Source organism: Colossoma macropomum, unplaced genomic scaffold (genome assembly GCF_904425465.1).
Source record: "Colossoma macropomum unplaced genomic scaffold, Colossoma_macropomum, whole genome shotgun sequence".
Lineage (NCBI taxonomy): Eukaryota > Metazoa > Chordata > Actinopteri > Characiformes > Serrasalmidae > Colossoma > Colossoma macropomum.
In genome coordinates this window covers 38,798,808-38,814,642 of record NW_023494792.1, presented here as the reverse complement: position 1 = coordinate 38,814,642, position 15,835 = coordinate 38,798,808, and the positions used below count along the sequence as shown (strand labels likewise).

The window sequence follows — 15,835 nt, the reverse complement described above, 5'->3', positions numbered from 1 at the left end:
TGCTTGTGTAGTTTCTGACACTGTATGACACTGTTATCTATAAAACAGGACAGAGGTACAGACAAAATTCATGCTGCAAGATAGCTGCTAAAACTCTTTTTAGCCATGCGATGTACTTTTGTCTGTTTTAGTTATATGGTTCAAAAAGAAAACAGCCAGATCTCTCTCCATTTTTTAAAGGAGGAAGAAAGCCAAACTCAGCAGGTGATCCGAATCGCTGCTCCTGGATCGTTCAGCTTTTTAGCTCAGGGTAACTAAGTTCAACATGGACACAGTGTGATCCAGAGTCAGCAGCTTGGCATTCTTAAGAAATTCTTAAGTGTAAATCCACAAGTAAGTGCATGTGTTGAGTACCGTTTCAGGTTTTATTCAACAGTCGGACATACAACTAAATCATCAACATCATAGAACTTCATTGACATGTAAAACTGAACACAACGGAAGGAAAAGCACACTATGTTCTCAAGCATCTCCACAGGCCTTCACACACTTCACACACTGGTACCATCTGAAAAAGCTAATGACATACTGCCCATTAAAGAATCCACGCCCCTCCTCTATGTATGCAAGATCACATGATCATTCAGTTAGGGGGGAAAAAATGCAATTTGGATCCACTAGGAATTTTGCATTTCACTGGCTTTACGTCATAAATTAATGTATTTTCGAAGGAGTGCTAGATGGTCAAACACTCCATGTGATTTGAGACTAAATGGTTGGAGAGCCAGTCTATGAAAAACTTGTGCTGCTGATTCTTAATATTGCAGATTTTGTGATGAAGCATCACAGCATTAAATTTTAAGATGATTCATGATTAAAGAAAAACTAAAAAAAAAAAACCTTCACTCATTTATAGAACTCTTAGGCCACATTTGTTTTCACAGCTTTAGGTAAACCTTCAAAACCAACAAGCTGCTCGTTTCACTGGTCACACTTTTGCTCTGTGTAAAGAAAAAAAAGCACCTGGAGAAATTAAAGCAACAACAACAACAACGAAAACAAAAAGATGCTCCACCCAGCCTCAACATTCTGCACTGGAAGGTTCTGGCTCGGTAGCGAGTGGATGAGGTGGTTTTGGTGAAACTGTGAAGCATTGGTGTGCCTAAGCGTCTCTTTCCTGGTCCAAGAAGAGTCAGCTCTCCCTGTGTTAGGTGCCTCCTCTGAGAGTCGGGCAGCAAAGTTGATCCGCATGCAGGTGAGAATAAGGTGCCTACAGCACAAGGACGGAGTGGTAGAGCGTGGTATTCGTAGAGGCATGTACAAACTTAAGTGAGAAAATCAGACCCACCCATCCATTTTTCCGTTGGTTAACATATCACTGCGTCAGAATCCGTTGCAGCAAAGGTCGAAATGTTTTTTCAACACGTCTTTCCTCTGCATAAAGATATGTTTCTAGTCCAACAGAGCCAATGCAGCATCATAACCTAAATAAACTGAGGGAGTTGCGCTGTTGTGTAATTTCATATGTACGCTCCTCTATTGTGTGGTCAGTCCCTGCCTTTAAAATGATGGGCTTTGCAAGTTCTAAGACAATCCATACATTGTAATACCCAAAGAGCCTGCCATGAACACTGTACTGGGTCATTTGTTCATTCTCAAAAGAAGCACCAATGAAAAAGATCAAAAGAATCCAAGCTAGAACACACTGACATGCAGTGGAATTAAGTCTACAATACTGACTGAACCTCAGCACTTCCCGTTCACATATAATGCATCATTCAATGTAAAAGTGACTGGGTAATGCAAAAGATTTTATGTGTGATCAATAATCAATTTGAATTCAGTCAATTTCTAATGACTTTGCAGTTGATGGACAAAAAATGTGCTCTAATGTTACCTCTTGAAATTTTGAACACTGCCTGATGTATGAGCAAATGCCCAATAATTTCCAAATAACATGACTCTGAACCCCATGCCAAACACAAAATGAGACACCAGATATTTTAGAGAACATGTGGGCACAATGTTATGCTCTTAATCCATACTAATCAAATGTTGTGGACACGCTACAGTAACAAGTGTACCACCCTGGCTGGCTAACATGCAGTATGTTATCTGATCATCTAGAATCTAGACTGGAGACTTTCCTCTCAGTAATCGGTCTTGTGGACACATCACGCGTGCTTTTAATGTATTAAAATATATTTTGACCTAATTTTATTGCAGCCACTGATTTTTTTAAACGTTAAATTGGCTTCAAAGGGCAATGTTCTTGTGCACAGTACATCCTGCATACAGCAGAAGGGATCACATTTAGGATCAGGATCATATTTAGCTGTATTTTTTGTGTTTTCTCCATTGAAACATGTGATTCAACTCAGGAGCTCAATTCGGAAGCCCTTCATGAGCTGAGTCACTTGAGTTAAAGTGGACAAAACACAAAATTGTATAGAGCATGGGGTCCCCTGGTCTAGAACAGGGACTCACTACTGTTTAAAAGTTTGGAATCGCTTGTTATATTAATAATTTGTGTTACTTTATATACACCAATCACTTTCAATACAATAGAGCTGTAAATCTTATGAACCAGACACCAGGTAGTTTTAGATGTTTCATTAAATAGTTCAAGGATTTTTAATTATTCTAAGCTATAAATAATATACTGTAATTATGTATGTACAGACATTTTCTGTCAATTTATCAGCCCTGAAATTTGATCACTTTTCAGATATGAGGCACTCTGTGTGTTAATTTTATTATAACTTCATTTTCAGTCTTAAAGAATCTTCTATAGCAAGGTTCCCCAAGCAGGGAACCCTTAGGGATTTATGGTGACATTGCAAGGGGTTTGAAAGACTTAATTTAATTAACATTTTTAAATATATGATTTAAAAAAAATCTAAATTTAGCATTTTGTTGTGGCCACAAGTACAAAAAGTGAGAAAACTTTGTCACTATTCAGCAAGCTAAATTATTCTATGTGAGTAAGACTGCGTACTCATTTATAGTATGTTTAGTATGAACGCAACCTTCATGAAATGAAAGTAAACACACAAAATAAATAAACATACAAACCTGGCTTCAAAAGCATCTAATTAACAAAAAAATCATTTTAATATTCACCTGCTTAAAACAGTTGCGAACCCCTGATATAAAGATCACTGTGGACACTTTTTTTTACAGCTTCCTACTAATTATTTGAAAGCTATGTAGCTGCATGTTTATCCTACTCTAGATTAGTTTTATGCTATTTATACTGTTGAACAGTACTGTTGAACCAAACTTTTAAACAGTAGTGTATTGAAACATTTGTCTCCAGTACAATGGTTTGGAATCATTACTCAGTGAATATTGTGTTGCTTGGTCTTTATGATCTTTCTGTATTTTATGTATTCCCTGTTACAGGCCCAACACACAATCACACATACACATCCACAATCAGCACAATTAAAACAATCACCACTGTCCCCAGCACATACGGCCTTCTGCGCTGTGGCAGAATCACGCAGCACTATGATCCAACAAGACAAAATTGCCATGAATTGCCAACCCGAAAGCTAACTGCAAATGACTGTTGTTGATCATTTACAACCGACCAAAGTAGTGCAAAATATATTACTATGTAGAGTGGAGTCTAAACACAGCTCCTAAAGGTTTCTCCAGACTCAACAGGAGGTCGATGGCGACTCTCAATGATCGGGTTCCAGTCGAGATCAAGTTGCACGTGTGTTTGAATGAGTTTGGAACGAGTTTCAGCCTCCTCCTCTCTTCCTCTTCCTCAACACTTGCTAAACCAACTGGCCGCTTGTGGAACGAGCCAAAACACCTTTTCCTGTCTTTTTCCAGCTTCTGTTCTACTTCTAACAACTGACTTTGGAGCAGTTCAAATTTTTCATCCAGATAGCATGCAGTTTCAGTCTCTTCAGTCATTGTGCTTCAATGTGGCAGGCTTTGCCTCTCTTTACAGGCATTTTTATCTCTTTGCCTTTATCAGAGTAATTCAGAATAACTTTCATTGGTGGGGACCTCTTCAAAATGTCTTTTCCTGCTGCTCAAAATAAAAGATTTTAATCGTCCTGAGATTTTAAATGTCAATAAGCTACACTTAAGAATAAAAGAAAAAAGAAAAAAAAGCTGCTAAGAAAAAAGAGAAAAGCCCTTAATTTGGATTTGTGAGGTACTGGATGAATGCTACTTAGACACCCTTGGTGGCATGTTGAAGCATGCGGCAAAAAAAAAAAAAATCTTCAATCCAGTTCAACTTCATTCATGCTTCAATTCCGGGCTCAAGTTTCAGTACTGGAGTCAAACAACATATTGGATGAATCACAATATAGATTGAAAATGGTAAATAATCGGTACTGATCCACAGACAAAAATAGGCTCAGTTAAAACGAAACTAAATTAAAAACGAAAAAAAAAACATATATTTATGTATCAACTGAAAGTGTCTGTGTGTCCGCTTTTTTTGACATTCAGTGATATGAAGCTGCATTCGGTGAAAGTTCTTACCTGTAAAATTCAGCTATTACAAAAATATTCTTGGTCAGTAATAGAGAAGAGTCTACAAAGCACCGCTACTAGCTGTTTATAGTCCAAACCAGCCACCTACAAAGATTTTGGCCAGATAACACACGGACGTCTTCCCTCTTATGAGAAGTGATCTGTAGTGAATCTGTGGAGTTCAAAGTGATGGCTTGTGGAAAAAAATCTAATTCACACAGTTAACCCCAAATGTAGTTGATCTGCCAAGACAAACTTTGCTTCCTTAGTTTTTGCACTAGTGGTACGAGGTTATTGGAACCTTATACCTCTTCAATTAGCGTTGTAGCAGCATGGTTTCAGACTCTGTATGAAATGCAAGTATCTATTAACATAATCAAAAGTATGTTGCATCACTACAAACAGGCATCTAAAGCAGGCGTCTTGAAACCTCTGGGCGTTTTTATAGATAACCGGTTCACGTTTTCGGAAACCACATATGCAAGTCTATTTGACATTACTTAATCGATGCAGTTTGAGGCAAGAGTAAGATGATTTACGTATGCAGTTTGTACAAAGCTAAATGGTGGCTATAACAAGTTTGTGCCAAACTAAACAAGCAAATTTTGGACATCAAACATGTTTTTGTTCAATTACATTTGGGGTAAATGGAATACTGTGCAAACTAAATTTTTTGCTCAAGCTTTAGTTTAAGTGGCATGTTGAAGTCTTGCTTTCAGGACACCTCAATGATCTCCATGCTCCCAGAGAAGCTTGACTGGCTGCCTACTTTGACCAGCTCCTCCCTGGAGCGGCTCTCCGTCATGCCGTCACCAAACTCCATCTGGCAGCTGCGCCGCTTCAGCTGCTTCTCGAAGCTGCTCTCCTCGTGCCAGCTGCGGCGTGAGTCCCCGCAGTCACCGCTTCGCTGCCGCCCACGTCTCCTCACTGCCTCCAGCCCCTGGCTACAGCTGAATGCTGCCGCAAAGTTGCTCTGGGCTCCTCCACCTCCATTGCTGCTGCTGAAGATGGCTGAGGTGGAGTAGAAGCGTGCTGACTCGGAGGAGAGGTACCAGCCCCCTCCGCTCAGTGAGGACGAGGAGACGGCCATGGAACCAAGGAGGATATCCGAGTGCCAGCCCTTGAGAGCTCCTGGCCCACCTTTGGTCAGGTGCTGCTGTGAGCGAGACAGGCCCAGCAGGAAACTAGCCGCACTCGGGGTTTCCTCCATGCTGCCACTTCTGTGCAGGGGTTGTGGACGGGCTACAGGTGGAGGAGGGGGTTTTGAGGCTGTGGCCTGGGGCTTGATGGGTGGATTGGCATTGCAGGGCTTGCTGTTTGTTGGACCATCTACCTGCTCCTTGTCCGGACTCTGCTCTGGAGTTGACTGCTCCGAAACCTCCTGTACTGGGGAGAACTGACAGGGTTTGGCTGCTGGGTCTTTAAAGGAGGATGGTTTGTAGTAGTCTGAAGTATATCCACCACCCTCCCGGAGGGTGGTTCCTGCGCTTGACTCACCGTATGACTTAATGTCCAGGGAGAAAGAGCGCTTCAGGCGGGCACTGTCCTCCAGACCCTCGCCTAGCTGCAAGCTGCAAAGAGCCTGAGCTAGGAGCTGCTCCTCAGGAACCCCAGCCAGCACACAGGGAAGGGTCAGAGGCTCTAGCGGGGCCACCACAGACGAGGTCTCGGTCCTTGCACTGCTGGACGAATCTGGGCCACTACTGTCTCCTTCTTGGCTAAGGTCCTCCGCCGGCTCTACCTGCTTGCGATGGGTCTCTGCTTCTCCGGGGCTCTTGATCTTCTTCTCGAAGTCCAGCAGCTGGCCCAGGAAGTTGAAATTGGGTGAAATGGTGGGCCTCTTCTCCTTCACAAACCTAGAGAGGTAAAGAGCATGTTGTTAGCTGTTTGTTTCATGGTTTCTCATTAGCAAACTTCACTGCAGAAGATTTAATTGCTGCTGACATTCATTTTAATGAGGGGTTGCTGGAGGCATGCGGTTCATTAAAACAGCCGGTCAGACTTCATGTGACCAGAGAATCTGGAAAGAGGGGCTCCTGATTTCCTAATGGAAATGCTCTTAAGAAATGGACACTTTTGCCATTCTAAGTGAAAACTGATACTTTGTGATGGTTGCAATCATACCTATATGCCTCATCTAAGGACATATCCATCCTCTTCATGATGTAGGCAATGGCAATAGTGGCTGATCGGGAAATTCCTGCCAGGCAGTGGACTAGAACCCTGGCATTACAAGCCTTTGCCTTCTCTAGGGAAAAAAAGAAAAAGTAAATAGGCCACAAGTTAACTCCTGCTGGCACACAGCAAGGCTATTCTTCTGGCTTTACATGGAGCTTTGGAAAGTACATTGTTACATAATAGTGCAAAGCTATGAAATTCCATTCTTAATGACCACTCTGACATAAGCACCCTGCATTTAGATCATGGCTACAGAATATCAAAATAAAAGTAAGTGAGTTCAAAGCAGTGGCTACAGAACATCAAAATGAAAGTAGGCATGCTCATGTGAGAAAGTTTTTGGTTTTTCAGTAACTAAAATTTGCCTTTAAGACAAATCATTTCTTGAAAGGTGTTTTTTCTAACTGGCAGCGAACCTATGAATTCCACCGATTTGTCCAGCCAAGGTAGGATCTTTTCACAGAAGCTGTCATTGACCGGTACACGCAGAAAGTGGGACTCAGGAATGAAGTCAGGCTTGGGACAGGTGTTACTGGCATTGAGCACGTATGCGATGTCATTCTGCTGCATCAGATCCTGCAGTGGGGGGAGAGACAGTGGTGTGGTTTTGTGAGCTTTCAGTCATTACATTGAAAATGTGCATGTGGTTGTCTGTGCTTCCTATTGTTGTCTACAAAAACATTCACAAGTCAATATTATTTCACAAACCAAAGGATTACCAAGTTATCTTGCAATACAGTTGCTTTCTGATACACTTGATGCTGGTACACCTGCTAGACGGTCCATTTGAGAAGCCCAGCCCTTCACCATGTGCTGGACAATCAACTGTGTGTGCTAATAGTGATCAGGACAGCACTGTAACGCACCCTGTTAAGTACATCCCTCTGGCAGCCCAGGTAGAGGTGGGGCAGAATACGAGTGGGGCCACTGCTGTTGATGGGGAGGCAGGGCTGTGAGATACAGGACGGCACCAGCATGGACTTGCCCTCACAAAGGCCCGGAAACAGATTTGAGAACTCTACAAATCCACCTGGAACACATAAACAAAACACATAAATTAGATGCTTACTTTTCACTGATACATCAGTTAGAGCAATATGGATGCTGTCTGATTTATTTATTGTTTAGTAAAATTAAGTTGTCTCTTTATGTTTTGTTCAAAGCCAATCATGAGGTTATATGAGGTATTACTTTAAGGGCTGTCATGATTATTTACTTAATTTTAATTGCTTAATTAAAGATAAATATTGAATAAAATTAGACTGACTTGTCTTCCTGTTCCTGTTTAAATGTGTTTACAAGATTTTGTGTCTAGTCATCTATCACATCTTTTTGTGTATCTTGAGAGTCTTTATGTATTTGTTTTATGTATATTGATATTGTCACATGCTTGTAAAGCATGCTTGGGTATGAGTAGAGTGGCAAATAAATTATTATTATTATTATTATTTCCCCTGCAGGCATCTCTTAGAGATCCTCCCTATCCACTTATATTGCACTTATATTATAAATATTCATAAACTTCTTCATAATTTTTTTACAAGCCTACTTTATCTTTTCATATGAAAGCTTTTTGGAATCTCAAAAGGGCAAGACCTGGTTTTCTATGTGTTAATGGACATTTAAGTCCATTTTATTTGTTTGAAAAAACCCAGTTAATAAATTTACACAATATCATGGCAGAATGTGATTGTGTGAATCTGGCTTCCTTTAAAAATAATCACATTACCAAACTGAGTGTCAGTAAGAATAATAACAGCACAAACATCAGATAATCAGGAGCTGACAAAATATTTGATATTCATAAATTTTGAAGCGCATACATGTTTGTGTGACATACAATACTCCAGCCATCTGTGGCCTCTCTGAGAAATTCACCTCTGGTTGCGTGACAACTCACCTCACTGTATCTCAAATTTCCAGGCTAGCCACTCACATGAATATGAATTTGTCAGAAATAGCCTAATTAAACACTGAACTGTAGAAAAAAACTATACATACTCTATATACGGTCTACAAATATGTATCTGTCCTTTTGTGTGTCCTTCTGTATCTTTTTACTCTAAATAGCCATTAATTTTCATGCTTATTATGAAAATTATTTAATTGTTCTTGGATTTTATGATGGTAAACCCTAAACATTTTTGCTCTTCATAAAGATGTTTCAGAAAAAAATACAGCACTATATGTGGCAGTGGTCAGGCCTACTTTTGTTCAGCTTTCAGTAACATGTTGACCGCAGCATGTGACATTAAGAAACATCCTGAAAATGCCCTATTACATACTTATTTATATTTATAGAAAATGTTCACCTTTCCTTGACGTCACAAATAGGTTTGAGAACTGTTCTGTGTAAAACTGCACCAAGCTGACATCGTCAGTCATTTCTGTTGTGCTTGTCCTTTTACCTACTGTGGAGTCATCAGAGCTAATGTCACTGTTATGACAGAGGTGTTGCTACAGCAACCAGCAGGCTTTGTCAATGGTACTAAAACAGCAGCACTTCAGTGACCCAGGCTCCACTGACCGAGCTTCGGTCCAAACCTGGCTGCTTATTACACAGCTGTGTCATAAAATACGGCACTGACTATGAATGGAAAACACCCAAATGCATTTAACACATAGTCATAGGTTTCAGTGGACTTAGTACAGCTAAAACAGTCAGCAGGTGCACCTGCAAAACTCCTTTGTATTGTCAGTATTTGTGTACTATTGTGTAGTAGGATTTGTAAAATATTATATGTATATTTATATATACACAATATATAACATAGTACCAGTCAAGGTTTGGACACACTGCATTTTTCTTTTTATCTTGTGTATAAGAGCATTCTGTCCCCTGATCCATTATCCAAGTAAGTTGTACTTCATTTACACGGTGTAAGTGAGTATGACATGATGGTGGCACACAGGGAAAGGGGCCTAAGAAGCAGTATTTTTTGTGGTTGACTGCAGTTTAATATTTTGTTGTTGTGAGGTTTTTTCACACCGTGTAGATTGCTATGGATTTAATATGCTGAAACATTCACGTCAAAAAGTTCAGTGTACTTTTTTTAACACTGAGAAGGTGGGAAGAAGACACAAAGGAAGAAATGTATTAGTCAAGCATTAACGGCAACCAAGTTTTTGTTTTGTTTGTTTGTTTGTTTTTTTAAGCCAGTACGACTCAACGTTACAGACACTAGACACTGTGTAGCAGCACATTCTGCTGCATGAGGAGTTGCACAGCGTGAGGAGTTCCACCAACTCTAACAGGAACTCAAGCTGTACAGTGTAGAAAAAGCAGAGATTCGGAAGATTAATGCATTAAAATAAGTGAACAAACTAGAGGTGCCAGCTCTGGCATGAAAGAGCGCATTACTGATACTGTTGATGTTTTCAAAACATTTCTTTTTTATGTCTGTAAACCTTTGACTTGGTGCGAAAAGGCCTAATTACATGTTTTGTTAATTTTGTCCTGATTTATTGCTATTTCAGAATTGCTTATTGTCTGAGCCCTGCACTGTCAAAAAATGATTTGTTTTAAAAAATGAGCACATTAAAAAAATAATTGAGTTTTAAAAAATAATAAGTAACTAGCCTGCCTTAAAGGACCTATGTTCTACATATTTCTTGCATTTTATAAAGTCCACTTAAAGTATATGTGGTTATATGAACAAAACAGTCATAATTCACTTTTATATGACCATCATCCAACATCTCTTTATCCCTCAGAATTAAACAGGCTGTTTTTGTTAAGACTTGTGTGTAAATGATCTCTGTTCTGATTGGCTTTACAGCTTCAGGGTGAATGGGTGGGGCTAAAATGCTGCTGGCTGAATAAGTGGATATATGTAAATGAGTTGGTTTTCGTGACATCACATAAACAGTGAATTTTAAACAGGCTGTTTTTCCAGACTAGTTTCCCTATATGGACCATGTGGACTGGGGACATGTACTGTCTCGTTAACTTACTATTTAATGTTCAGTTAACTCAAAAGGACAGCCAGTTTACTTACTTTTGTAAGTTAAAGTTATTCATATTTTATAGTATTCATTATTCTTCTAAAACGTGGAAACGTGTTTCTGTTTATAGATAACAGCTTCAAATCAAGCATTATTTTTAGTGTAAAAAGAGTGTAGTCTTATTCCTCCTCTGCTGTGGCCTATTTATCAGTGCTTGAGAAGCTTTACAACATGATGACTAATAGTGGGTTTATTTTCATATCCTCAGAAACTACAGTCACTTCCCTCTTTGGGCTAGTCATGCTGTGAATGAGAATTTTCACATCTGTGTTGTTTTGACATTCTATTGTTCAGCCAGTCTAAAAGCCATGTCCTTTTAACACACGCTCATTCACTCACACACACACACACACACACACACACACACGCGCACGCGCGCACGCACAGAAGTTATGTAATGATGATGTCATGCCTAACTATTGGCTCCACATGTCAAGAACTTCTCAAACTGAATTTCTGAAACGAACTCCTCTTGGTTGGCTCGAGTTCAAAGGAGACGTTTAATTTGTTCTTAGAATAGCTGCGTGTGTTTATGTGGCATTGGAGAGAGAAAAAGAGAGAGAAAGAAAGAAAAAGTGAGAGACAGCGAGAAAGCTCACAATGTAAAAACACTCTGTCTCATTTCACCATGACCTCAGCAAAGAAAATACTGGTTACTTAGTAACAGAGGGGTTATCTCAGGTTGCTAAATATTTCTGGAGGCTTCTTCCGATGCTGTCCCTGTAATTATATTGCTAAAGATGACAAAAAAAGGACTTGGCCAGGCTGACAGTTTCTGACTTTTCTGTTCTTAACATTTGATATGCTTTCAGACATTAAAGACCTAAAAAAAAGCTTATGAAAAGTTACGCAACACTTTTATAACACTTAATTTGGTATCTGACCTTACAGAGAGCTGTGGTTTAATCTCGAGTTTTTTTGTGTAATGATGTAAATATTTATCTAACCACCTACAATACACTGAGTATTACAAAGTATAGCATTGTAAACCTCTAACTTGATTAGAATTACATAAACGTTTATAAGAAGCACAGAGAACAACAAAAGGGTGAGTAACAGAGACTGAGAATCCTTATTCACTCTTCTTTAAACCCGTTATAGGTGAATAATGTAAAAAGTATAACAGATGCAATACTGTACAAAAGTCGTAGGCAGGCAGAAAGACTGTTTTAAACTGTTTATTTCAGTAGTAAGTGTTTTTTTTGCTTTGTTTATTTAAAACACGTTTTAATATGTTGGTTAGAAGAACTGAGGTTTGGTTCCTGACCACTTGATTCTTGGTGCTCTTCAGTCATTGTGTGAATTTGTTAAATTCCATCAGCAGCACAACTGATTTAACTTACTGAGGGACTGATTAGCTGAACACTATGTATTGAATGGTAACTGTAAATACTAGATTACCTAGAGTGAGCTCTGGAAATAGTAAAATCATAAAACCAACATAATATCCCTATGTTGTACTGTTTACTTGTATTTATTCAAATGTTAGTGTTTACTGACAGACTATTGGCTTTACATTTCATTTTCTCAGATGCAAAAACTTCTGCACAATACTGTATATCTAGACCCTCAGTTGGTAGGGCACATGCTTTGTTACACTTTGTAATGTCATAGTAAAGGGGTCAAATCTAACCTGAGAGCAGGTGGACGGATGGAAAATTCCTCTGTAGTTTAGCCAATAGGACGCTGAGAAAGGCCTCTGATGACAGAGAGGAGGGGTCAGACGAACTCTGATCATACACCACCACTTCCTGACCTTGCAGTTCCAACTGAAACATGCACGCACAGCACGCACACACATGACCACAAGCATTCATGCAAACAGAACAGAAAAATTAGGCAAGTGAAAAGAAAAGCAACACAAACACTTGATTCCAGAAAAGCTACAAATGATAATACTAAATAATAAAAGTTTTGAGTTATTCTCACTTTTGTGGTTGTAATAAATTTTAATACATTAAAATACATATAATACCGAACAAATACTGAAAAAGGTAAGGACAAGGAAAACACTCTTAACTTTTAATGGAAATAAATGGATAAATATTTTTTTTCAAGTGATTGTGGACCATTTCTGTTGGTCCATCCATCATGAAATGTTAACACAACATAAAGGGATACTGACCTTTTCAAATTATGTGAAAAAAACATCTGATGTTTTGTCCCGACAGCAATGAAGTTCAATATGTGTTCAATACTACAACGTGGTAAACAAACATATACTCTAAATTTCAGTACTTTAAATGCCTTATTTAAGGACCCATGTCATCATTTTGGTAATAAAAGAGTAAACACTGTTCATTTAAAAAACATAACTTTCGCTCAATTTGAATTCATTGTATTTTTGATCTCCTGCTACCCCTGCGACCCAGAAGGATAAGCAGTTTAGATGATGATGATGATGTTGTGTGTGTGTGTGTATTTTGTGATATCACAAAACTAACACCTTTTATATATATAATATATATAATATATATAATATATATAATATATATATATATATATAATCCACCTAATCAGCCTACAGCAGTTTAACCCTGCCCACTTGCACTGAAATGTTTCAAAGTTCTAAAATTAAGGAAGGACACTTTAAGGAGGACGACACCTATTTACTTGATTTGAGCCACAGAGAACTCAAACACTTCTTTGAGAGCCTCCAGACTTAAGAAGCTCCTTTTCCACATAATATGATAGCGTTTTACCAGCATGTGATTTTGCACGGCATTATTATAACTTGGGGTTATTCTGAGGTTGGTTTTATAGAAAGTAAAAGGCACTGAAATCTTTACTGATATGGGAGTGCACCGTCTATAAAAATGACTGACACGACACTTTCGGACAGGACAAAAGGTCACTGAGCAATGCGGCTAAAATTTACATTACCCCACTTCCTGTGTAAAACTAAACCCATCCGAATAGGGCTTTAAAAGTGCAACAACAAAAACAGGCTGTAATCTGTTAAGCTGAGTTCAGTCCAGTAAACACAGGGTGTTTATCAGGTTTTATGTTTTTGCTATAGTTTTCTTATCAAGCATTGTGATACTATACTTGGCGTTGGTGTCGACGCCAAAATTCTGGTATCTTTACAACCATATATATATAAATCTTTCAAAGAGCATCCACATGCCCAAGTGAGTCATTCACTGCTTCATTCACCTCTCTGACAAAGGCAAACAACAACAACAAACTACTTCTCAGGTTGCTCAGTAACTACACACACAACCCTCTAGGCTCAATTAGTGATCTCACTGTGGACCAAACACACAAACACTCACACGCATGTCGTTTGAGGACTTTCTTGAATATTCATAGAAAGTACTCATTATGCTCTCTAGACACTCAAACCTAGGGAGACAAAATACATTTGCACAAACAATTTGCTCCCCACACACGCACATATTTAGCAGCAAACACAGCCCTCCACACACACACATTTAATCAGACCCAGATCTGGTGTCTCAAGCACAACCTGACCTACTTCTAGGTTTGATTTAGCCCCTCAGGGGAGACTCTATATATTTTCAGATAAAACTCACACTGACCTCCCAACAGTTCAACAAGTCTATATAAACATCAAGCACTACTGCTAAGAACACTGCAGCTAATCCCAGACCTGTATTCACTGCTCCAAACTCTGCTGCTGCTTCAGGCCTATAGATATTCAAAGCAGCATCACCAAAGCCCAACCAGTTGAGGGTTCAGTATTGGGTTTCTTCAGCTTTACACACAGGCAAGGCAGTTCTCTGCCCTGTGGCACGCTGCTGCTTCCAGATAACGTCATGGAAAATATTGATTTATGAGCGGCTGGTTTCAGATGGAGGCTTCAGGTGGGGCTCAGCCCACTAAGTCCTGCAGGAGCGTATCCGACGACCCACTTAGTTAAAGCTGCTGTCCACACCTAGAAATAGCTCAGTGCACGAGTGCTAATAAAAACAATCCACTGGTGGGCTTAAGAGGGAATTTCACCAATTTTTCAGACTTTCTGCATAATTCAGTCATTGAGATGTAAACAAGTTCACGTAATGTTAAATGGTTCACTGTAGAGAAACCTACTCTATATGTTGTGACAATGTCTACAACACAAATATAGCCATTCTATTTACAATCTAAAAAGTACTGAAAACCTTCATGTCTTTAGTTATTTATATGTAATGCTGATAATGGTACAAGAGTGGTAAATCTGAAAAATATGTTTCCTTTGTGTTATCGATTAAATCTGTCCAAAGAATTCCTCTGCTTTGGACGGTGTTTTGGTGAGTTGTGAGTGATAAATAATAAATATATATGACAAATTCTTCTGTGCATAGGTTATAACTGCAACATCTATGCAATATAGTGTTATTTAGCTGATTTGTTAGAACACGAAAAAAAACAAATTATGAAGAAAGCTGGTACTTGCTCACTAGGCATCAGGGCATGGCTCTCAAAGAAGCAGGTTCATAACTGTGTTTTATGCCAAAAAAGGCTATGCAAATAGAGTTAAACTGATTAGAACTGACAAGCAGTTGAAATGTGTGGAAGCAGAAGGGCTGAATCCCAGCTGAGGCTCTAGGGATGCGTGGTACTACAACTTGGGACTTGAAGCATGCAGGAACATTTGCTGCATTGTGTCAAACATAAGCACTCTGGTCTGCCTCACACTGAAAAGACATGATGCACTGAGTTTCCATATGAATAAAACACATTAGCACAATTTTGTCTTTCACACATTTGAATCAAGCAATTTCAATGCATCATATTTTTTCTGTGCAAAGACGCAGGGCCTGACTGGGGGCCCAGCTGGAAGTTAACAGAGGTTAAAACAACAAATAATGACTTCAGCCAAACTGACATTGTGTTGATATAACTGAGATGACGGTAGAATAAAGATTTCTCCAGTGGCAGGGTCTTATTACCACCACACTGTCAACAGGGCAGATGGGTCTCAGCAGCAGGAGGGTCAGTCTCCCCCTTTTCACTCCAGCATGCACTCCTCCCTCCCTCCCCGGCTATCTCTCCCGGTCTTATCTCTCTCTTCTCACGCATTCCACAGGACAGCGCAGTTCTGATGTCATCTGCATTGAGCAACTCAGCAACGCTCTCGGTATCTGACCGGGAGAGCAGGGCGTCTTTTGGCCTAGATAAGTGAGCGCTGGCCAGCCGCCAACAGTGGTCATGGCTGAAATCAAGTCAAAGCTCCCTGCCCCATCCTCCTGCTGCGGCAGCCACA

At 39.5% G+C, this 15,835-nt stretch overlaps 1 protein-coding gene across 2 annotated transcripts in view; it reads right to left on the bottom strand.

The window, feature by feature from the left end:
* Positions 1 to 342: 342 nt before the first annotated feature.
* The window catches only part of dusp16 (dual specificity phosphatase 16), a 33,361-nt gene continuing 17,868 nt past the window's right edge, over positions 343 to 15,835 (bottom strand). For both annotated transcript variants that reach the window (XM_036577119.1, XM_036577120.1), the window contains exons 3-7: positions 12,260 to 12,395; positions 7,488 to 7,651; positions 7,038 to 7,197; positions 6,568 to 6,691; positions 343 to 6,299 (exon numbers count right to left, since the gene is read on the bottom strand). In XM_036577119.1, coding sequence (XP_036433012.1) covers positions 5,159 to 6,299; positions 6,568 to 6,691; positions 7,038 to 7,197; positions 7,488 to 7,651; positions 12,260 to 12,395 — 1,725 coding nt within the window. In that variant the 3' untranslated portion in view covers positions 343 to 5,158. The remainder of the gene's footprint in view (positions 6,300 to 6,567; positions 6,692 to 7,037; positions 7,198 to 7,487; positions 7,652 to 12,259; positions 12,396 to 15,835) is intronic.